At 44.3% G+C, this 24,776-nt stretch overlaps 1 protein-coding gene across 1 annotated transcript in view; it reads right to left on the bottom strand.

Moving 5' to 3' along the window:
* Positions 1-2,485: 2,485 nt before the first annotated feature.
* Positions 2,486-24,776, bottom strand: part of cdh23 (cadherin-related 23) — a 201,967-nt gene continuing 179,676 nt past the window's right edge. The window contains exons 41-68 of the mRNA XM_029254210.1: positions 23,331-23,540; positions 22,927-23,034; positions 21,112-21,214; positions 20,767-20,892; positions 19,991-20,194; positions 19,044-19,502; positions 18,550-18,666; positions 17,497-17,721; positions 17,100-17,269; positions 16,134-16,271; positions 15,916-16,035; positions 14,696-14,873; positions 13,690-13,901; positions 13,272-13,463; positions 12,009-12,122; positions 11,519-11,648; positions 10,763-11,026; positions 10,377-10,541; positions 9,368-9,624; positions 9,172-9,269; positions 7,504-7,624; positions 6,925-7,004; positions 6,144-6,184; positions 5,931-5,991; positions 5,391-5,520; positions 5,177-5,299; positions 4,616-4,726; positions 2,486-3,578 (exon numbers count right to left, since the gene is read on the bottom strand). Of these exons, the coding sequence (XP_029110043.1) occupies positions 3,237-3,578; positions 4,616-4,726; positions 5,177-5,299; positions 5,391-5,520; positions 5,931-5,991; positions 6,144-6,184; positions 6,925-7,004; positions 7,504-7,624; positions 9,172-9,269; positions 9,368-9,624; positions 10,377-10,541; positions 10,763-11,026; positions 11,519-11,648; positions 12,009-12,122; positions 13,272-13,463; positions 13,690-13,901; positions 14,696-14,873; positions 15,916-16,035; positions 16,134-16,271; positions 17,100-17,269; positions 17,497-17,721; positions 18,550-18,666; positions 19,044-19,502; positions 19,991-20,194; positions 20,767-20,892; positions 21,112-21,214; positions 22,927-23,034; positions 23,331-23,540 (4,599 nt within the window). The 3' untranslated portion in view covers positions 2,486-3,236. The remainder of the gene's footprint in view (positions 3,579-4,615; positions 4,727-5,176; positions 5,300-5,390; positions 5,521-5,930; positions 5,992-6,143; positions 6,185-6,924; positions 7,005-7,503; positions 7,625-9,171; positions 9,270-9,367; positions 9,625-10,376; positions 10,542-10,762; positions 11,027-11,518; positions 11,649-12,008; positions 12,123-13,271; positions 13,464-13,689; positions 13,902-14,695; positions 14,874-15,915; positions 16,036-16,133; positions 16,272-17,099; positions 17,270-17,496; positions 17,722-18,549; positions 18,667-19,043; positions 19,503-19,990; positions 20,195-20,766; positions 20,893-21,111; positions 21,215-22,926; positions 23,035-23,330; positions 23,541-24,776) is intronic.

Raw genomic sequence — 24,776 nt, 5'->3', positions numbered from 1 at the left:
TTCCTCATGGTTAAATTCTCCCATTGCTGCTTGGTCTCTGTATAAAGGCTTTAGGGGAAACTCTGGTCTTACCACTGACCAGAATCCTTGTAGCCTGCTTCTCAAGTGTACTCTTCTCCCCCCCCTGCTGTGCTAAGCATTGGGTTCAAAAAAACCCCCCCCAAGTTCAATAAGCTCAATGTTGTGGGGTATTAGCGGTGTCAATGGCTTTCGTCCGTGCGCGTTGTCCCGGAAGCATAGTCTGATGCGGCGTATACACGGGGTAGCATGACGGCCCATTGCAGGGCAGCTACTGTAAGTATTGACCATCTGTATTATGTCCTTGTTCAAAGCTACTTGTGCTGTTTGCATGCAAAAGGATGTACCTACTCAGTTCATCAACAATGTGTGTCAAAGGTACTACAACCGGAGCGGGTGCTCTTGCCAGTGGGTCGCCCTCAAAGTGTTGTCTTCCATTTGGCTCCTAGAACCTCCTCAACACGTGTACCATCTACATGTTAGGGTGGTGTTCTGACACGCATCTCAGTTCAGCGTACTATACCGAAATTCGTGGAGCAATTAAACTTCCCCCCCCCCCCCTCCTTCATTAAAGGACATCTTTGAAGAAATGTCCTTTTACCCTGTTCTCAGTCATCCTCTTGTCTTCATTGGTTTTTCTTTCAGTTTTTTGCTCATTAAAACACATCACTGTGGTTTTTCTTTTTCTTCTCCCTCTAATTTTTACATTGGAAAACACCATACTCTCTTGAGCAGGGTATCCAAATGCTGGAGTTCGATGCATTTAAGTTCTGAATTCCATGAAAGTGATACACATGGGGGGAAATAAATTTGTTCTCTCTTCTGCCCCAAGATGGACCCAAATCCATAGAAATAGGTGAACCTATGCTCCCTAAATTCTAATCTAATTTTTAGAGGTTTGTAGGTTAGAGCAGGTAATTGTACTCTAAGGTATAGTTTGAAAGCAATTTATAAGCTGAAGCCAATTTGAAAGACTTTCTCCAGAAACAATTAGGCAAAGAGCTAAATTTCAGTCCAAATATGAGTGCTCATTTCTCACAAGGCATATCTTTATAAGCTCGTTGTTGCCATACTGTGAAGAGTACTTTCAAATGTCACAATTATTTCATAACTAATATAACTGATGTATAATATTTTTAAAATGTCTACCAACGATTCATGATTTTTAAAGTGTTTACTAAATGTAACCACCTCTAAGTTTTTTATTTTTTTGGAAATGTTATGTGGTGCAGTGTATAACAAGGGTGTAAATTTTTTGAGAATTTAAATTGCCATAGTGCCAAACAGTAGGTTAACTGATTTAAGCACAAGCATTATAATTAAATCTGTGGTCCTTCAAGTACAATAACATCAAATTTGGAAATCTGATATTCCGCACCCTTCAAAATGGGGAAGTTTAGAGTACTGTACTTGTAAGAACAATAGATCCATAAAGGACATGGCACCATGAAAACAGTGCGGAACGTCACTATTTGCTTTAATATAATGTTGGAGTATCGATGGTGGATGGTAATTTCCGGAGACGGCAATAGTAACGCGGTTTGGCATGTTGAACATCCCACAAACTGGGCGGTGATTGTGCTTTAGCTTTTATTATGACATCATTCAACAAGATTTGCAACATTTACCTCACTGCCTGTACCAACAACAATAACAGTAAAAACATACAAAACAAGGGTATGAAAGAAAACAGGAAAATCAGTGCACACTCTGCAAACATCTGCATATAAAAATCAGGAAAATTAGGACAGATACAGTAACTAGAACCAAAATTTTTTTTAAACATATTCTGAACATTCACTTGCACATTACTTGATAGTGTTTTTTCCAAAAATATGTTACTCCCCCCTTTTTTTCCATAAATTTAAAAATGGAATCAAGAAAATAAAGGATATAAAATAAACCGATGGCAGTGTTTTGTCCAGCCCTCCATAGTTAGGAGGGGTTAATGAAGTTCAGATCTTTCTGTCCTATGATGACCTCCATATTTTGAGGGACCATACTGAGGCTTGCATGTCTAATGTTCCTCTTAAATGATTTTCTTTTCTCTTTTTCCAGTATTTGAAATTCGAACGGCGTCATTTCTCATCACTTCACATCTGTTCCTCTTGATGGAAAGGAGAAGAGAAACGCAGACTTCCTACTGACCATATCTGGCTAGAGCTGGCAAGTCGGTTGGACTAGAAGTCAATGGTGATGGTGAGAGAGCAGCAAGCAGGCAACGCTTTCCACTGATTCTGTGTTTCGGATGGTTTGCCAAATCGTTCTTCGGAGTCCATCTGCCTTATGCTACTTAAAGGGCCTGTTTGGACAGTTTAGCAAATTTTCGAATGGTGAGGGATATCTGAGCTAAACCAGGAGATGGACATTGCTGTGGGACTTCTCCTGGTCGGGGTCTTGTACGCTTGCTTTGGACCGAGGGATATGGCAGAAACAATAGCTGTTCAATGCAATGTCATTATGTTTCATACAAACTGATCCCGGCCCGCTTGATCCCGACATCGATACCAGAGTACCACAGCCTCCATTGAAACACAAAGTCAAACGAGAGACAGATTTCTAAAAAAACAAAAAAGAGATCTAGTGGTGGCCTTCAGCTGGTCTGAATGTGAGCTGGTATGTGCACAGGTGTGTTTCGTGCATGTGTGTGCCATCCCGGAGTTTGTTCAGGTAGTTCGTACCTCTTCTTGTAATGGGGAAAACCGCTCCGCTCCACTCCACTCCACACCACTGCACTGCACTGCACTATATTTTCCTGCCAGAACAGCAGCGGTGCTCTACGTGAACGTTGTTTATAGTACATATAATGTCAAACCGTTGTGTCACCCTCTGCCTTCCACATTTGATTTTCAAGTTTTGTTCTCCTCTCGAGGGGTTCAGAAAGGTCTAGTTCAAGCAGCTCCAGTAACTCACAGCTTGCGGGTCTCGCATCACAGTTTAGTACGGTAGTGCTCTGGACTTATATAATAATGCAAAGTTTGGAATCCAGCATTTTATCCCAGACCTTCTGACTCTGTGTCATTTACGTATCCCTTTTTACCGATGCATGAAGTTGCTCCACTTCAGAAACCCGGCCGTACGTTGCAGTTCCCCAGAATGCACACACCACACCAAACTCCATACCCGTGATCCCTCTCCCGACGCTGTTCAGTCTGCAGCAGAGATGAGGAAGAGAAGGGATGCACGGGGCACGCTCAGACCAGTGAGGCCTCGGCTAGTCAGAGCTCGGTGATCTCGAGTGGGCTCTCTGATAGCACCTCTGCCTCCTTATTACGGTGCAGGGGTGTAGATTTGGCTGACTCGGTACGGGCATTGCGTTCGCCGTACAAACTGCCGTCCGCATGTAGTGCCTCGAGGGAGCGTGCCAGTGCCCGCTGATCATCCTCTGGCAGGCTATTGAGGTCAGAATTCAGAAGTGTACCTGTGCTGCCATGCACCACATGCACACCCTCTGGCCCTCGCAACTCGACGGGGAGCTTATGTTTGAAACGCAGAGTGCCACGACTACCCCCTATGCCAGTTCTCTCGTCTTCGTCTTCATCCAGATCACTCTGGATCAGCTGGAGTGAGGAAAGGTGGGGTGGTAGGAGGAGGAGAGAAAAGACTGTGACTGCGAGGCAGGTAGGGAAAAGAAGGTGAATGCTGAGAGGGGGATCAAACTTTGTACGCTTGGAACACCACATGGAAAGAGACTAAAGCCAGATAAAGAAAAGCACAGTTAAAGGCACAGAAAGCTGGTTTGGGGAGAACGATCAGATGGAAAGTTCAACTTAACCTAAAGGCAGAATATTACGTTAGAAAAGAACGGGATATGAGTATTATTGCTGTTAGAACTACAGGTGGTCCCCAATTTAAGACAGTACGATTTACAATTTTTTTCGACTTCACGATGGTGAGCTGGCGATAGACACACACATTTTCAGAACCGCTTGTCCCATACGGGGTCACGGGGAACCAGAGCCTACCCGGCAACACAGGGCGTAAGGCCGGAGGGGGAGAGGACACACCCAGAACGGGACGCCAGTCCGTCGCAAGGCACCCCAAGCGGGACTCGACCCCCAGACCCACCGGAGAGCAGGACTATGGTCCAACCCACTGCGCCACCACGCCCCCTGGTGATAGACATTCAGAAGCAAACACACTTTGAATTTTGAATCTAGATTTTTTTTTCCTGGGTAAGTGATATGCGGTGCGATACACTCTCAAGATGCTGGGCAACAACAGCGATCTGCATCTCCCAGTCTGTCACGCAGAGGTGTGTATTAGGTGTTTTAAATGCATATTCGACTTATGATATTTTTGACTTATGATGGGTTTCGCGGAACGTGACCCCGTCGTAAATGGGGGACCACCTGTACTTGAAAACTGTAAAGTAGCAACAGCATCCTCCAGCAGCCAGAAAAAGGCAGGGTAAGGAACAGCGAATTGCTGAGACCCTTCCTAGAAGAAGATAAAAGGAGTCACACTCAGAGCTGATGGAGTGTCAAGGAAGACGACAAAGCAAACACATAAAAATGTACAGCTGAAAAAGAGGCACCCCAAACGCCATTGGAGAGGACAGTGCTACGTCCAGCATGAGCCTGTGGCTCCCCCCCACCTCAGTGACGGACGACTGGTCGCCGTTGCTGGTAGCCTTGGTGACCAGTCGAGCAGCAACAAGCTTTTTGAGCCTCAGGTAGTCATCCAGTACCACTTTGAGCAGGGAGCCCTGATAGAATGGCAGTCATGATCAGTCAGAATAAGATTTTATTGGAGACCACTCTTGGACAATACACTTAAACATCTTAAACAAAGGAGGTTCATCCATTTTGACTGATATCACCCGTCCTGGGAAGTATGTGATGGGTATTTTTTCTCTACGGGCAATCCTATGGTTTTAACTACTAAGATGTAAGACAATGGGGGAGAAGTGATTAAGGAAAACCACTGAAACCAGCAATCAAGGCCACGATGAGATGATAGCGTGACGAGACCATGTCATAATGTTAAGCTGATGGTGCATCTAGATAAGCACCAAGCCAAAATTTACTACGTCAGTCTCCGGTAAACACATGTGTGAAATGATTTGTAGAGTTCTGCCAGACAGAAAGCTCATTGTGCGTGTTTGGTGCATGTTCAGATAGGATGGGGATAACTGGCCAAAGGAGAATAGTGATACCTTGATGGGTCCCTCCCTCATGATCTGGCCCAGCTTGGCAATGTTGTCGTACTCCTGTATGGCTGCCCTAAGGTAGCGGTCATCTTCTGGCTTTGAGGCCTGAGGCTCACGACCAAATGTGCCCTAGAGGGGGTGAGAAAGCAAAGAAGCTCTATTGACTTGTTACTGAGCGCAGCGGTGCGGCAGCAAGCCCTGCTCTGACAACGAGGCTCACGTGTGTGCGAGCGGGGCTGTTCCACAGATCAGTGATGTCGCTGAGGTTCTCCGGCAAGTCGTCCTCATGCTCCGCCTGAGCTGCCAGCTCCAGGTTCCGGCAGAACGGATCCAGCCACACTGGGTTTGCCCTGGGTTTAACAACACATGGCCATATACAAAGACACGCTGTCAGTCAGACATGGAAGTCCTTACCTGGGGGATTGAAATCCTTAAATGCTTATGTATTTTGATCTGATACATAGTTTTCTTCTGTGTGTTCAGGAAATAAGCTGACATGACTCTGCAGCAGTTCCCAGAGACGTGACACACTTGTGGGTTGCTTTGTTTTCACTCCTCTCTCCAGTCTGTCCTGTACAAGAATCGCTCAGGTCGTCTAGGTGTACTCACCCTTTTGGTTGGAATTGCACAGATATATAAACTCTGTTTCCATACAAGTGGATATAATACTGCCTGTCTACCTGTGAGTGGGGAACACTGCTTGTTGGTCGCTGTGATGGTGAGTGGATCAGTGTTTGACTCGGCACCACTCTGCGCTCACCCTTCAAAGGAGTACTTGTTCGTGTTGGGCATGTCGAGGATATCCATGAGACCCTGGTTCCCTGGGAAAAAGGGAGGATGTATTTAACAAGGCATAAAAGTATGTGTCGGAGCACAAAGCGTCCCATGTGATGACCTGCCACTTTACGAAGGGAAGCAGGAGGCCCTCGGAAGGGTGGGCGAGGGACCATCCCCTGTCGTTCACCCGGCGTACCTGTGGAGCCTGCGACGATGGCTTTTAGCTTCCTCTTGTGCCTGCCATGAGCGACAGAAACAGAGAAACGTGGTGTGGGGTGGGTCAGCGGAAAATGCGGAGGACTTAAGTTGCATCACTAAGCATTATGAAACAGCACAAGAAGCTGCAGGCAGATTTTGGGTTTTGAAAAGCAACTTGCTGGAAGATAGCAGTGCAATATTTCTGTGGAAATACGACTGCGTGTGGGAGGAAACTGAATTTATCAGAAACTTTTTGAAAGGCTCCTTCCAGCAGAAGTACAGCCACAGTACTGAGTCTAAACGCTGGGGAAACTGGTAGCGGGGTGGGGGAATTAAACCATAATTCAAGTTTCATAAATAGGGTTTTTTTTTTTTTTTAATTGCCGCATGAAGGTGGTCCCCGATTTACGATGGGGTTACATTCCGCGAAACCCATCATAAGTTGAAAATATCATAAGTTGAAAATACATTTCATACACCCAATACACACCTCTGCGAGACAGACTGGGAGATGTGGATCGCCCCAAAATCAAAATTCAAAATTCGAAGTACGGTTTCTACCGAACGCTTATCGCTATCGCACCATCGTAAAGTCGAAAAAAATCGTAAGTCGAACCATCGAAAATCGTGGACCACCTATATAATCACTGCAAGCGGTCTTTATAATTGCAAGTAAATGGTTAGCCGGTCCATTTTTTTCAGTTCTAAACATATCCTAGCAGTGCTACACATTTCCACGTAGGCCATGTCATATTCTAATGTATGGGAAGGGATCTTACACTGTGCGATAATACATGACCATGGAGATGAACAGTATCGCCGCCAGGAAAAGGAGTACAGCGAGCATGATGGTGGCCATCTGCAAGGAGATGAAAATCGACACTGAGGACAAGCGTCTTGAGGAGATCCACCAGTCAGCCTGCCCGGTGCACCATCTTGCTGAAGAAATTCTTCTTAAGCGGTTCAATAATTTCCAGTTAAACAGAAGCAGAGCGGGTTAAACGTTTTTTTAAAGGTCAGGAAAAAATTACTTGGATTAGTAAGGACTGAAACCCAGAGGGGGCACACAAGAACATGCGAATTAGGGTGAAACACACCATGGAAAACACCCATCCCACACACACACACACACACACACACACACAAACTCCTGCTCTCTCACACTTAAACTGGTAAATATACATATACATACAGCATACATATGTTTATGTGATATGCAAACAACCTCATTATAAAAATCTGTACTAGGTTAAAACTGGGACATGGGAAGTTGTTTGCAAGGGTTTCCTAAGGCTTCCAAGCTATCTAAGGGTTCTGCATGAAGTTTGATGATAATTTTTGCAAACATAAACACACACCTGCAGTGAGGTGAAGTCTGCTGGGGCTTTTCTGCTCAGGAACGGCTGGACATCCAGGACGTTGTACTTTCTGAACAGGTTCTTCAGCTGCTCCTTGTTCTCATCGATCATCTGTATCACTCTGTTAACAATCACAGTGAGAAGATGGCTCAAGAACCGGAAACAAGACAAATGTGCACTGACATGAACAGTAAAAAAGAGCACGGCATGTAGAAATTTAGAATTTTTACCATTATTTTAATTCTTCTTAGCGGTTGATTTTACCCAAGTTCATCCACGTACATACTAGTAAAATAGCTATATGTTCAGCCCTCATATAATTGGGTCCTATACAACAAAAACCTCTACAACGGCTTATGAAAATACAAACTCCTTTTTAATACAATGAGGTTATTATTATAGAATTTAAGAATTCTATATTCTTATTTATTATGTATCTTATGCTTTTGCTTATTATGGATTTCTTATATATATTATTGTATTATATATTTGTTATATATGTAAGAAGTTATATTATTATAGAACTGTAGCATTTGTACCTGTTACACAGCCATTTTACTTATTTTACTTACACAATGGCTGTTTTATTCTCTACCTGAGTGTGTATCTTATGTTTATATCAGACATTGTTGGACAAAGACCCACACTTGGTGTCCCAAACCTAGAAGGATTTTTGTCTCTCAGTGCATTTACATTTATTCATTTAGCTGATGCTTTTCTCCAAAGAGAGTTGCAATATTAAACTACCTACAATTGTTTGTTTTCACTTATACAGCTGGGTAATTTTACTGAGCAATTTATGGGAAGTACCTTGGTCACGGGTGACACAGCAGTAGGTGAGATTTGAACCTTCAGATATCAGCTGCCCCTAGTAGTGTCAACCTTGATATTTTTCTTCTTTATTAACAAGGATGCACTTCTTACATAACAAAACAATACATTCTTTCTTCTTCCCATCACACTGACAGTCTCAGCCAATCACAGCTTAATATTAAATAAATACTAAGAATAAATACTATTTATTAATTTAATTGTAGTTTAACATATGTAACTTTTTTGTGACAACTAATCAATTTTTTTACCATAAGAAAAAATAATAATAAAACAGTAATAATACAGTATTAATCCCCATTGAGAAATTCCTTCCATGTTTATGCTTAATAATTGAGTTTTTAGAATTGTAGAACAATGGATACACCTCTATGTAGACACTCAAGTAATGTATATTGGTTCATATGGTAGAATGTGACAGATGGACTGTATTCTAGAATCACGTGTCTGCATCCAGATCTCTCCTTCTGTTGGTGTAATGGATTTTTTGTGTTGCTCCCTGAGATGTGCGTTGCTTTGGAGAAAAGCGTCTGCTAAACGAATAAATGTAAACGTAAATGTTTGAAATTTACTGCTATGACGGTGCCAGAACGCCCAGAGGAAACCTACACGAACACAGGATAAGATGCAAACTCCACAGACACTGAGCAGAGATCAAATTTGTGTTCTCTCCCACTGTCCAAGCGAGACACCAACACTATCAGTCGTACCACTGCCCCAAATAAAAAATAATGTTAAACGACCTCCTCGCAACAGGAATGTTCCCAGCAGAGTCATTTTCTTGAGCAAATTACCCTGTTATATGAGGGACGGGTGAATGGTTCCTTGTCTACTCACCTCTCAACATCGAGGATACGATTGGTCTGCTTGTTGACCACATGGATGAGAATTTCTGTCTGATGATGGTTCAGATTCCCATCCTTGTCTACATAAACCTGGAGGACAAGAAAGAGTCAAGAAGAGAGTTTTGTGAAGTTGTGCAGGGTGTAATAGAGGGAAAAGTCCACCGTTCCTGTCCAGCAGAGGTACGCACCTGCACGTCGTCCATATTGACAATGGCACCGGTGATGTTGGACAATAGCAGGATGAATTCCTCCTGAATGAGACGCACCTTCTCAGGTGTATCATTGATGACAATCTTCACACGTTGGTCTTCCCGTAGGATGTAAATGCCCACCACTGCCATGTCGCTGTGCTTGGCCAGGTCCTCAGCCAGCACCTCCACCACAAAGTAACCCGTGATGTATGAAGTCAAAAGGTCACCAGTGCGTATGATACCATCTGCCTTACCTGTGGGTCAAAGGTAACTTACATGCTGAGATTTATTACCAGTTTATTACCATCAGATAATCTCTTGGCTAATTCTAAGGTGGCCAATTTCTACCTTTTAGTATGTAGTTGTTAAATGCAGTTTGGGATTCTATATGCCATTTTCGTATAGTACTTCACCTTCCATATGAAGACGTGTAAAAGGTGCAAAAGAGCACAAGGTCTGAACATTCTTATGGAACCTTGGTAGGTCCTCTTTATCTGCTTAAGATTTGTGGTTTATCATTGCTCTTCAAAGGAAGGTTGCATAGCGGGTAGCATGGGTGCCTCAACACCTGGGCGGTGTGATTCGATGTGGGGTTAATCTCTGTTTGGAGTCTCCTCTAGGTGCTCTGGTTTCCTCTCACAGTCCAAAGGCATATGTTTTAGGTTAACTGGTTACTCCACTGCAGTATGTGATTGTATGTGTGTTTTCCCTGCAATGGACTGGCTCCTGCGTGGGCTGATAACACTACACAGAGTTCATTGGAAGTCGCTTTAGAGGAAAGTGTCTGATAAATCAATAAATGTAAACAGAATAGTGCCCTTCCAAGAAAAAAAAGAGCTAATACAATTGATGCCCTCTCTCCACACATTAAACCTAACCTATATTTGTCATAAAATGTTATTGTAGTTTTAACTGATGCATTCACATGAAAGAAGCTGAGTAAAATGAGGAACAATCATGAATTCTGCCAGGCATAATGGAAACTTTGAGTTTGATGAGGACAGACCAATAATAAAGACTTCTTTGTCCACGTCCTTGGAGTCGTTGGAAGTCAGACTAATGTACTGGATGGAGTAGATGCTGTAGAGGACTAGGCTGTTGTTGCCCTCATCTTTGTCCAGTGCCTGGACTTTGATTAGTTCTGAGTTCACTTTGGCATCTGCCGCCACACCTGGGTAATTGAAAAAGAAAGAGATTTCCTCTTTAGCAGAATCCTAAAGATGCAACATTCAACATGAAACTCTCTGCAGTGTATTATCTATCTATCTATCTATCTATCTATCTATCTATCGTTTGCAAAAATGAGTTCATCCCCTTTGGCTCTAATGCAGGTTCTTACACACTATATTTCCCACTTTTAAAAAGTACTCTGAAGGACACAGGTAGACGTACCTGTAGTGTACTCGAGCTTAGTGAAGCGAGGTGGCTGGTCATTGATGTCCTCCAGGAAGATCCGCACCTCCTGCAAGGTGGGGTCGCGGCTGGGATCCAAGTTTTGAAGACGTGCTGCCCTCTGCCCCCGTGGAGGGGTCCAGTTGCGGTTGCTGGAAGCCTTAACAATGATGGAATATACTGGGATGTATTCGCGATCCAGGTCTTTTTTCACTCGGAGGACCCCTGCTGTGCTCAGGCCAAAATTATCCTCAGTGTTGCCCCCTGCGGTAGAATGTCATCAGGTTATTAATTATTATTATTTTTTCAGGTAGCTGACAGCACTCTCCAAACACAACTTACAAAGTAAAGTTTGGTTACTAATTTAATTATAATGATCTGCCTAGTGGCGGGTCAGGGGTTCGAGCTCTGCTTGGGGTGCCTTGCAGTGGACTAGCAACTTGTCCTGGATGTGTCCCCTCCCCCCTCAGGCCCTGCGCCCTGTGCTGCCGGGCTAGGCTCCGGCTCGCCGCGACCCCGCTCGGGACGAGCGGCCTCAGCCAGTGTGCGTGTGAGTTTTATATGTGGAAAATGTTTACATGCATCTGTGCGGAGTTCAGCTACATTGGATCTATTCTCTGTTCCACTGAATTAAACATAATGCAATCATTTTAAATAAAGGTTGAGAACACATTATAGTAGTAGTCTCTCTTGTGTCTGTACACTGCTGAACTGAGACCAGCACTCATGCACGCCAATAAACAGTGTTTCACTGACCTGCAATGAAGTAATACACCACAGCATTGGATCCCTCATCTGCGTCGACTGCTCCTGTCACATTTCCCACCAGCGTCCCCGGCACAGAGTGCTCCGGCACAGAGAGCGCCTGGTACAGCAGGCTGCCCCTCTTGGAGACGCAGATGGAAAGAGAGACGGGAGACAAGTACTGACAGGTGCGCACAAGCCAAACAAACAAACACGGTCAACACACAGTTGAGAAAACATACGCTGTTGTACTGCAATTCTACTGTTAGAGGTGGCTGATGGATTTTAAAAAAAAAAAAAAAAACAGGGCCAGTGACCACAATGATAATTTCAGAATGAAAAATAGTCACACACACATCAGTTTTTCTCAAAATGACAGAATGATAATAAATGACATAGAAGCTTCAAAGTCTTTCAACTGAAGATAGTGGCTGAACCTCAAACCCGCTTCCCGTGTTGTTCAAAAGTCAATATTTACAGTACAGCCGTTGTAAATTCTCACCGGGGGCTTGAGAAAGACGGGCTCGTTGTCATCAATGTCAGATAGCGCCACTTGGAGGGGCTGCACTGTTTCGTAGGACACTGGCTGGCCAAGATCCTTGGCCTTCACAATCAGCTGGGGAAACAGCAAGCAGAACCACTTTACAATAAAATACATTACTATACAATACACTTCCCTGGTAGACTCTGACAAAATATTACAATGGGAGGCAGCTGGTGGTAATTAAGAAGGTGTGACCTTGTTAATTAGGGTAGTTGAAGTTTGTGGAGCGGCGCATTTGCAGTTTCTGCTGGCAGGTATGGAGGTAGTCCATGATGGTTGAGTGTGTGAAGGTGATGCGTTTGCAAGTATGTATGGAGCCGTGGTTTAACTGGGGTAGTTGAGTGTATGGAGTTGTGGTATTTGTTGAGGGTGAAGGGCATCTAACGTGTGTGTGGAGGGAGGTGGGTTTGGGACGCCAGACTGCACTGTTAGACCTTTCGGAGGTTTGTGGGACTAATTCAACAAAACACCGATGGAGGGAGGTGCCCACATGACAACCTCAATGAAATACCAATGTTGGTACCCTGTGGTTGTGTTGGGTAGGGAGGGAGATTAAGCTTCTTGGTCTCGAGTCATGGAGATATATGTGTTAGCAAGGCTGAATGTTGTTCTCTATGGCTTCATGGTGATGTTGGTTGGACTGGGTCCTTGTGTAGAGCCGGTATAGAATACGCATGGGGTGTCACATCATGTCCCATGTATCCTGAATGAATGATATGAAATTTTACAGTATTTAAACATAATATATTGACAAAACAGCATCATGAGCAGTCAGGTTAGTCATCTACAAAGTTGAATATTTCATCTGAGTCATGTAACTTCTGCAGATTTCTTCTATTTCCTGGAAAGGGATGCTTTTGAGCCTAAGCTGTGATTCTTAGCCACCGTTTCACATGGTCATCGTCACATCTGCCGGACACCTCCAAACGTCCACAAACTGACCTGTGTGCCACGAGTATAGCCAGACCAAAGTTTACGCAGATGTTACCCAAAGTGCCACTCGGATGACCTGCAAAGCTCACTTTTTTTCTCACTCCATATCATAGCAGCAGAACTACATCTCAGAAGTATGAGTACATCAGGGTAAACCATCTTGCCATATTTATTTTGTTAATAAAAAAGAAAATCAACCTAAGACACCACTTAGGAAAATATGCAGAGAGGTCACAGCCTGCGGCCTTCCTCCTTCTGTGACGCGTGTGAACCTGAGGATGCACTCACGGTGTGGAGAGCCTGCTTCTCACGGTCCAGCCTGACAGCTGTGGTTATGACTCCCGTCAAGGGGTCGATATGGAAGTTCTCCCAGTCCCGATTTCCACCATCTGTCATGAAGTCATAGCGCACCTCTCCGTTCATCCCCTCGTCCCCATCAGTTGCAAAGACTTCATACACCACCAGCCCTGGGGGCTGTTCCTAAAGGGATGAAGGGTGTTTAGGACTATACGCACTTATTCAACCAATGAAACTTGCTATCTGAAACTGATGTCAGGTCCCCCCCCAAAATACAACATCAGTACCGACAACTGCATACTGTGCATCCAGAGGTCCACTGAGCTTTAATAGAACTGTGCAAACTCAAATTTATTTGAAGGTCTCAATGCTCTATGGTCTGATGCACTGCAAGTGCACGAGCACACACCTCCAGAATATGCATGATGGTGCCATTGGCCGGACGCACAAAAACAGGCCGGTTGTTGTTGACGTCAATGACTGTGATGATCAGGGCGGCGGTGCCCGAGAGCGGTGGACGCCCGTGGTCCATGGCAACCACCGTTAGATTGAAGCGCTCAAAGGATTGGAGCAGTCGCAGGGAGCGCACCAAGCCTGTATCTGGATCCATCGAGAAAGCATCTAGGGGAAGGAAGCCGGGGGGGAGGATGAAAAGTTAGGTCCTCGCACGTAGTACACGACCATGGAGATTGCAACACACGTTCCCAAAGTTACACAACAGCTCAGTTAGATCACATGACGCATTAAACTTGGTTGTGCAACAGAATTAAGTGAAACTAAAGACGACTGTTTGTTCAGGCCTAGAAAGAGGAAGTTGAGTGGAGTACGGTTAGATAACTTCATAAAATATATGTTAAAATTAAACCGTTCTTCGATCAGACTCAAATGGCAAAATCTAACTGATCAGACATTCTTTAAAGCCCGTGCAGCATCTGCATGTACTGTAAGTTTTGAGTGGGGGTCTTCCAGGTGCTCTAGCTCCTACCATGGTCCAACGACATGTTTTTCCAGTTAAAAAAAAATATATAAAAATAATAACAACAGTAGTTATAATACATTTTCATTATTGCCCCTAGGTGTATGGCCCCTTCATGTGTAGCAAATCACTAGTTAGTTACCAGCTGGGATTCTCAGCAAAGCAAGTGGACATGGATATTCATTAAAAGCAAATATGTAAAGTACAGGGAGTGGAAAGCAATTCAGTGCCGGGTGTCCAGCTGTAATTTTTTTATTTCTTATAGCCATATGGTCTCCTGCTCCATTGCACCACAAGGAGATGAAGGATATTTATTTGAGTTCAACTGTAAAAGAGTAGTCACTGATCACAATGGAATGAGGAACACATTTGATCCGTTATGCAGACCATTGCAGAGGGACATGGTCTTATGGTCTTATAGTCGTGATGTGATTGTTACCAGCTCCATTCCCCTTCAGTGTGTAAGTGAGCAGGCTGTTCTCCCCCTCATCCTTGTCGATGGCGCTGAAAGTGATGATAGACGTCCCACTGGGCTCATTCTCAAACACGCTGGTGCTGAAGATGCGCTCAGAGAAGGACGGCTGGAAATCATTTACGTCCAGAACAATCACCAGCACCTGAGCCGCAGTGAACGGGAAGGAGGGGTCGGGGGGGGGGGGATTGATGTTATGCCTCTTCAGTTTGTACAAAGTGTCTTCACACTTGCATGCTTTGCACACAGCTTGGCTCACAGGTGGACAAACAATGCTGTGTAGTACTTTCAGGAAAGTACCGGTGTAAAACGTGCAGCTGTATGCAACATCAACATGAAAGGAAGGAAATAAACACAGCAACACCCTGGTTTCATGTCTGAAAATGGTAAATTGGCAATTAATAATGCAGAAAAAATGGACGTGTGCACTAGACTATGAAATGTAAATAACATGAATATTTAAATAATGGGGGGTGCGGTGGCGCAGTGGGTTGGACCACAGTCCTGCTCTCCGGTGGGTCTGGGGTTCGAGTCCCGCTTGGGGTGCCTTACAACGGACTGGCGTCCCGTCCTGGGTGTGTCCCCTCCCCCTCCAGCCTTGCGCCCTGAGTTGCTGGGTTAGGCTCCGGTTCCCCGTGACCCCGTATGGGACAAGCGGTTCTGAAAATGTGTGTGTGTGTATTTAAATAATGTAAATCTGACAAATTAACCATTAAATTGGTTGTCAGGAAACATGAAATTGATCTTTTTTCTGTTTATTGAACAAAAATGTATTTCAGCGCTAGAAATCAAATGAGCTGCACCAGAATTTACAATACACGCTGAGCGAAAAGTAGCGTAGTGCTTAGAGCTGTCGCCTTCTGCTTAAAGGACCCGGGTTTGAAATTCTGCTTCTGCAGTATTACCCTTGATCAGGGTGCATATCTTGACAGCGTATGAACTACCCATATGTATAAATGTATGTGTCATATATACGTAGTGTGTGAGTGACAGAGTGCGTTCCACTGATGTATGGATGAGTGACCCAGTGTAAGTAATGTATCTAGCAGTGTAAGTCACCACGGTGAATAAGGTGTGTGGGCTCATAACACTACATAGAGTTCGTTGGAAGTCGCTTTGGAGAAAAGGGTCTGCTAAATGAATAAATATAAAATGTAAATGTGCTGTAGGTATGCACCGATTCATACCTGTACAGAATTTTCTCTGCGGTTGTTAGGGCTTCCCCCTGGGTTGTCCCTGGCAACTGCAGTCAACGTGTAGCGGTCCTGTATTTCACGGTCCAAAGGAGAGAGGATGTAGATGTCACCCTGTGGCAAAGTTGGGTCGGGAAAAAAAATAACATTAAATAACCGTTGCATACTCAACTAGGAAAGTGTACTCTGCTTTTTTGGGCATTTTTACTCACAGTGGACGGGGTGATGCCAAACTTGCCCCGTCCATCAACTAGACTGTACTCAATGACTGAGAAGAGCCCAGAGTCCGCATCCGTGGCGCTGACCTTCACAATGACTGTGCCCAGTGCCACGTCCTCAAACACAGACCTCTGCAAAGACATATACCAATGGAAAATATCAATAAAAAATATTATCAATAAAAAAAATAAAAGAAATAGAAGTAAAACATGTCGGAGTCCTTCATTATAGCTTTTAATGCGAAAAAAAAGTTGAACGATTGTTGCCCAGTTTATTTGTTTTTAGCTGCACTTTCTTTACCCTTCTGTCTTCTAAGATTTGTTGCAAAGTGAATGTTACCTCCATTACTTGGCAGCAAACCATGCAGAAGGTACAGTAACACAATAGTGGTTCTGTGTGCTTCTACAGCGTTTACTGTGTTTGCAGCTCCTGTCTGGCGTGAATTAAGGGACCAGCAACAAGGTGAGGAATGCTACTGGGATGAATCTGTCAACAATTTTCACTGAGTAGAAATTAACATTTTTAATAGATATGTCAAAATGAAAAGCGCTAAAAAGTGTCTTCGTTTGATTTGAATACATCGTAATTTTAACGAAAATTTCTGCACTTTAATTTGTAACATTAATTTTGGAGTCGGCAAATAATTTCTGCATTTTAATTTGAAAATGTGCATCAGAAGTTCTGGTTTCAGTAAGTTGAAGACCCGCTGTATTACAGTTCTGCTAGAAAGCCTCTAATCCAAAGGGAGCACTTTATTGTTTATTTCATAACACGGAGGCAGATTTCAGTTTTTTACTTTATCAGTTCAAAATTACAACATCTGGGGACTCCAGTAACCGTCCTGTGAGAAATCTAGGTTTCTGACTACTGTACTCCACTACTTCTTGCACAGGGTTATGACTGATGCCTCCTAATCTGTTCTCTTTGAGCTGTCAAGTAGAGCTTCTTTCCCCTGGGACCTGATAGGAGGGCTGCGTGAAGACGGGGTTGTTGTCGTTGACATCGACGATGCGCAAGAAGACAGGCAGCTCCGTGGCACGGACCGGGGTACCCTGGTCCTGGGCTCTCACTGTGAAGTTGAGCCATTGTACTTGTTCGTAGTCCACTGTCCGATTGGCCAGGATCTTCCCTGCACAGATGCAACACGGACACGTGAGAGGTGACTCCCGGTTGACCTCAGCTGTGTCGTACCCTTAAAGACTCCACAACTCCACATGGGACGAACCTTGTGCTGATGTCACAAGCAGCGATTTTACAAGGTCAGTTATTTTGTTAGGGATCAGCGTTCTTCATTCAACCTCCCCCTTGAGACACATATTTCGCAGTGTCTGCGACATGATTCATGACATGACTCACCTATTGAGGAGTCTTCAAGCCGTAAGTATTCACCACGGGGCAGGTGGAGCAGGTGGTAGATCACCAGTCCGTTTGGACCCTTGTCGGGGTCCACTGCCGACACAGACAACAGTGTAGTCCCAGGTTGGGCGCCTTCCAGAATCATCTCTGTAAAGTTCGTGACCCCAAACGGTCGGAAGCGCGGGGCGTTGTCGTTCACATCCAACACATTAACCGTGAGTCTCGCTGGACGCAGAGAGATAGAAGGACAGGCTGTAGCAAGTGTCGCTCACAGTTATCATTGTCATTACTCACATTGTCCTTTTCATTTATTCATTTTTTCTTTGTTGTCCATATAAGTATATGTTTCCATATAAGCGAGTAGCGCTGCTGCCTCCTGGGTGGTGTGAGAGGACGTGGGTTCGATCCCTGCTCAGTCTGTGTGGAGTTTGCATGTTCTCGGGGTGCTCTGGTTTCCTCCCACAGTCCAAAGACATGTTGTTCAGGTTCACCCATAGTGTGTGAGTGACAGAGAGAGTGTGTGTGTTCCACTGATGTATGGATGAGTGACCCAGTGTAAGTGGTGTATCCAGCAGTGTAAGTCACCACGGTGAATAAGGTGCGTGAGCTCATAACACTACATAGAGTTCATTGGAAGCTGCTTTGGAGAAAAACGTCTGCTAAATAAATAAATGTAAATACAGATGTAAACACTTTTCTATTTCAAAGCTGGGGCAACAGGTGGTGTACCGGACAGAGTTGCAGCCTTTCACTCAAATGACACTGTAAACTGCGTTGGAGAAAAGGACCAGCTAAACAAATGAACGCAAAGGTTTGCTAAATAGTAAATGTAGATGTACTTGTGGGAGTAATTCTGTTAAAACTTGTGATACTATTAAATTCATGATACCTTGGCGATTATGCATTGGTAAAATATTCATTACAGGTAAACTGTATTGATTTTTACAGCAGCCATGCTGACAGTGCTGCTACAAAATAAATGTACTATTAATTATTGCACAAATTGTTGAAATAGAAAATATTTTAAAATCTTAAACTTGAGGGCTCCCTCACCATTGGGCACGCTGACGGACTGGTCGATGACATCGCTGGCGTTGTCGTGTACGGACACAAGAATATCAAAGGTGGCCACCAGCTCACGGTTCAGTGGGTTGCGAATGAACACCGCACCTGGGATAGGCGATCATATGCGTTCTAGTCAAAATCAGGTAATCAAATTTCTTGTTCACATTAAAAAAAAAACTATGAATTAGCAAAGAAACAAGGCAAACTGAGATTTACAGTTACTAGGGCACTGAACATAAAAAAAAAAAAATTGCAAAGACAAGGCAAAACTTACGGCCCATAATGCATCAGAGCTAAAATATTGATCTTAGGAGTGCCAGGTTGCAGGTTCAAGTCTCTAGGAAGGACCTTGCCTCTGTATCACTGAGCAAAGAACTTAAGCTAAGTTCCTTCAGATGAAACATCTCATGACTCCAGCTGTAGAATTATAAGCTTTAAAAGTTGCTACGGTGTTCAAACAGTTACTGCAGTAAGTACCTTACCAGTATGGAAATCGATGCCAAAGGAATCCTGCAGACCGCCCACTGGGTTGTTCCCATCATCCTTCGCTTCAACCGATATGATATAATATTCCAGACGGGGACGAAGATCAGGGTCCTCAGCAGTGAGGGTGGCCACCACAACTCCAGGAGGTGTGGACTCATTAACGCTGACAGTGTGGATAAGTTGCAGGAAGCGGGGTCGGGAGTCGTTGATGTCGTCCAGGACAACGGACAGGGTTGCCGTGCCAGAAAGCGGAGGTGTGCCACGGTCGGTGGCCACTATGACAAGGCGGTACGAGCCACGCTCCTCTCGGTCCAAGGTAGCGTTGCCCACCAGGACAGCCCCTGAGAGGGAGTCCACGATGAAGCGGTCCTGGGCTCCACTCTCCAGTCTGTACAGCAGCCAACCGTTGGAGCCGGAGTCGGCATCGCTGGCTGACAGCTGGGTCACCACTACCCCTGAGGGGTTGAACGACACCAAGGCAGGTTCAGTGAAGGAGTAAAAACACAGCAAAAAAACGCACATTTCCACGTGCATCACATTCCTTCTTTGATCCTTCATTCGAAGAACCTAAATCCTCACATAAATGAAACCCCGTTGGCTCCTTCCACTATAATATGCTTCGCATTTGAGGATTTCCCCTTTAGTGGTTTATGTTTCTCCTTGGTCATCCAAACCATGGCCTGCATGTGGTTCAGATGAAACAGAATCTTCTCCTCCCAGTGAAACACTAATGACTCAGTCAATCATAGCCATGTGGATTTGAGACATAGAGAAGTCCTAACTAGTTATGACTGCCAAGGATGATGACCTACTACATGTATATATCACATCTAGAAGTCTACACTGAGCTTTAAAAATAAGGTGATGTGCATTTTATTCTATGTTGGAATAACATAGAATCTTTCAGGATCTAACACACCCTGAATGGCAAGGAGTGTCTCACCTGGAGGGCTGTTTTCAGGCAGGTGAACGATGAGGCTGGAAGGGCTGAAGACGGGCGTGTTGTCATTTTGGTCCAGAATGGTGATGGTGAGGGGCACACTGCTGCTGAGGCCACCCACGTCTTCTGCCACCAGAAACAGCTCCACCCGGGGGTCTGAGAACACCTCCCTGTCCAGTACTGCCCCCTGCCGCACCCTTACTTCACCTGTGGGTGAGCAAAAAGGCAAGGAAGAGAGAATGAGATGTGGAGCGGCAGATAAGGATCGGGGTAAACGAGGATGAGGTTGAAGTGGAGTGGGGTTGGGGGGCTGTGGTGGTAGAAAATCCTTCATAGATTCAGTTTTGAGAGCCTTACCATAAATCATAATGTGTTCAGCACAGCTATCAATGTGTCTGAAATAAAGTCATACAGGTGGTCCCTGATTTCCGATGGTTCGACTTACGATTTTTTTCACTTCACCATGGTGAGCTGGCGATAGACATTCAGTAGAAACCGTACTTTGAATTTCGAATTTAGATTTTTTTCCCGGGCAAGCGATATGCAGTGCGATACTCTCTCGCGATGCTAGGCAGCGGCAGCGAGCCGCGTCTCCCAGTCATTCAGAGGTGTGTATTGGGTATATTAAATGCATTTTCAACTTACGATGGTTTCACGGAACGTAGCCCCATCGTAAGTCAGGGACTACCTGTATTTGGATAGCTTTTAACTCTATGTCCTGCCCGCCCTCCCAACCCCACTCCACTCCAGTTTACATTTACATTTTGTTTATACCATACCAGTGATAGAGTCGGCAGTGAAAAGGTCGAGCCGGGGTCCCAGAAGGCGATAGCGTACCACCGCATTGGGCCCAATGTCCCGGTCTTCAGCCAACACTGGCCCATTTAACACTGACACTGGCCTGCCTGGGTGAGAGAAATGGACAGTGATGGATGAATGAATGGCCAGGATGGATGAGAGTGGTATGATGACAAAGAGTGAAGGACAGAGACAGGACAGAGTGAACGAAGGAGAAAAAAAGAAGGAAGAATTTGATCATACTTAGAATTCCTGACATTTGTACAAAAGAAAGAACGGCTGCAAAGAGAAAGAGAGAGAACAGAACACACCAGTGAGGGTGGTACCTGGAGGTGAGTTCTCCATGATCTCGGCCCGGTAGCTACTTTGTGTGAAAACGGGCCGGTTGTCGTTCTCATCCAGGATGATGATCATCAGCACGTCCGAGTCCTGCAGAGAAAGCCCAACGGGGGGGAGTGGGAGAAAAATCGGAACAATGACAGGAGAAAAGGGAGTCAAGCGAGATGAAAGAAGACAGTTATTCTTAATGAAATTAGAGCCTTACAAAACAAATGTCCTGCAACAGTTAACACGCATGATTTGTATGTTTATATGTATGTGAAAAACCTCTGGCTGTAGTACCCTTGAGCAAGGTGCTTACTTTAAAATTTTGCTCTAGTAAAATTACCCAGCTGTATAAATAACACACGCTAGCTGAAACCGCTTGTCCTAAGTGGGGTTACGGCAAACCAGAGCCCAACCCAGCAACACGGGGCGTAAGGCTGGAAGGGGAGGGGACACACACAGGACAGGATGCCATAAGGCACCCCAACCAGGACTCGAACCCCAAAGCCACCAGAGAGTGAGACCCAACCAAGGCTGCTGCACCACTGTGCCACCACACCCCCCGCTTAATAATGCTAAGCTTAAAACTGTGAGTCACTTTGGAGGAAAGCATCAGCTAAATGAATAAATGTAAATGATTTGTCACAGAGGAATAAATCACTGCGTAATATCTACAGTGACCATCAGTACGTGATGAAAAGGTCCCTGCATATAAACAACTATGAATATAGCCGAAGTACACAAAATAAAAATTACATTATTTCAACATTAGCAAGTGAACAGATGTAACAACTTGTGTACAACATTTGTGCACATTTTTTAGAAAGTACATACATTTTAAAAAAATGAAAAACTAAAATGATGAAGGCCACCAACTGAATATAAGCAAGAGGAAATGAAACAACACAGTGAGACAAAAGTCCCGAAACGGAAGTATTGTAAGGAAATGCAGGTATTAAGGAAAACCCAAAGTTGGGTGAAGAACAGTGGAAAAAGTTCATAACAATAGGAGTATAAACGTTAAGTGACATGTACACTGTGACTGAAATATGGAAAAAACACAATTTACAAGAAAAGGTGAGGTTTTGAGATGAGCTGAATGAGGTTGATTAGGATTGTTGTGAATGAAAGTTAGTTGTGAATGAGATAAAGGAACGTATTGAATAATTGTTTGATAGCATGTAGGATTTTAGTAGGAGGAAGGACCCTGGATTGTTCTTGCAAAATTCCACCAACCTCTCCATAAAAGAAAAACAAAATCAATAAAAGAGGTTAGCATAGTGGGCAGAACCCTTGCTTTGTTGTCAAAGAACTAAGGTTCAAATCCATACTCCCACTGTAACACTTCTGTAAAAGGTATTGAGTTACCCCAGTAAAAATCACTGAGCTGTATCAACAAGTAAATCATGGTAAATACACACACATATTTTCAGAACCACTTGTCCCATACGAGGTCACGGAGCCTAACCCGACAACACAGGGCGTAAGGCCAGAGGGGACACACCCAGGACAGGACACCAGTCCATCACAAAGCACCCCAAGCAGGACTCGAACCCCAGACCCACTGGAGAGCAGGACCAGGTCCAACCCACTGTGCCACCACACCCCACTCATGGTAAATAACTTTTTTTTTCCCCAAAAATATAGACCTTGTAAGACAAACGTTACAGAAACAACAATAATATGTAAATGACTGTTATTCAATGTGTTCGTATTCAACAAAAAAATCAGTTCAAGTGAATCAGTTTTGCTGTAAAATGTAGAGTTTTGCTTTGTGTGCAGTTCTACTTGTGTCTGTTGCGGTGACGGACGCAGACCTTTCGGGCGATGCGTGGGTTTTCAGGGTTGTCTTTCACAGTGATGGTCAATCTGTACTCTGCTACCCGCTCTCGGTCCAGAGGCCTGTTCACCTGCACCACACCTGTCTGGTGCCAGGAAGGCAAGAAAGATAAATTGAGAGAGAGACCCGGACAATCCTGACATTAAAGAATACTGGAGAAAACCTCTACGTTTTACTCCCCGTTAAAGCCACATTTTCGGTTCAACTGGGTCTAAAGTCAAATCCTTTACTCCGGAATGTTCTACTTCTAAGACCAGAGCATAACTTCTTAGCCACTATTCACCTAATGGTGTTTATTTAGAGATCAAAACTCACCTCCCCCCCACCCCCCTCTACTTGAATTCTCTTCTTGCTCCCGTCTGCTCGAGACACCTCCCATACCGTGTCGTTTATGTAGAAGGCTCCGTCAGTGTTGCCCGCAGTGATGTTGTAGGTGAGCAAGGCGTTGCGGCCACTGTCAGCATCCCGAGCCAGCACCTGCATCACGGAGGTGTGGACAGGGGCTCCTTCGCTGACACTCTGGTTCTGGGGTAGATTCAGCAGAACTGGGTCGTTGTCATTGATGTCTAGAACCCGTACACCTACCACCACCTGAATGACAGTGAAAAACAGGAAGGGTTCATCAGGGAATCTGAGGGCAGCATGTACAGTCGTGTGAAAACATAAGTACACCCATGGAAAATGTAGCCTTTTTCCACTAATTTGGGCATGCAGACATTCAATCTTCATTTAATCACTGCCTATATATAAAACTGACATACCTGAACAAATGACACATCAAACTCACATTATGTAGTCCTTTTTATAATGGAAATAAAGAGAAATATAGATTTGTAACAAGGAAAAAGTAAGTACAGCCCTACATTAATCACAACATCAAATACACAAAATTAGACTCAGGTGTACCAGATGAGGTGCCAATGATGAGAACATTGTTAGGGAGGATCCCAGAGGAACCTGTGCTATTTAAAACTCAGCTCCGTAGGATATGGTTTGTTCTTTGCTATTGAATTGTGTGGTGTCACCATGCCTTGATCAAAAAAAAAAAAAAAAAAAAAAGCTCTCTAAGGCCTTCAGAAAGAAGGTTGTGGATTCCCATGAGTCTGTGAAGGGATTTAAAAAGATCTCTAAATTATTTGAAACCAGTCATTCCACCCCATGGAAAAGCATCTACAACTAGAAAAGATGTGAAGCAACTGCCGGTTTGTCTAGGACAGGCTGCCCCAGCAAATTCAGCCTAAGAGCAGATGTAAGATGCTTAAAGAAGTCTCCCAAAACCCTCAGATTTCATCCCAGGATCTGCAGGTTATTCTTGCAACTGTTCATGTCAACATGCATGAGTCTACCATCAGAAAAAGATTGCGCAACTTTGATTTGCATGGGAGGTGTGCGAGGAGGAAGCCTTTACTGTCCAAAAACAACATCCAGGCAAGACTAAAATTTGCCAAGTGAACACATAGGCAAACACCAGAACTTCTGGAACAATGTACTCTGTATAGATGAATCAATGGGAGAGTTGTTTGGCCACAGCACCAGAAGACATGTTTGGGGCAAACCAAAGACAGCATTTGAGGAGAAGAACCTCATACCAACTGTAAATCATAGTGGTGGAAATGCTATGGTTTGAGGGTGCGTTGCTGTCTCAGGGCCTGATTGCCTTTCAGTTATAGATTCACCTATGAATTCTGCATCATATCAGAGAGTGCTTGAAGAAAAGGTGAAGCCATCTGTCCAAAACTTTAAGCAGAACTGGAAGTGAACCTTTCAGCAAGATAATGACCCTAAGCATACCAATAAGTCTACCAAAGAATACCTCAAAAAGAAGAA

Source organism: Scleropages formosus, chromosome 8 (assembly GCF_900964775.1).
Source record: "Scleropages formosus chromosome 8, fSclFor1.1, whole genome shotgun sequence".
NCBI lineage: Eukaryota > Metazoa > Chordata > Actinopteri > Osteoglossiformes > Osteoglossidae > Scleropages > Scleropages formosus.
This window is presented reverse-complemented; position numbering and strand designations above follow the sequence as displayed.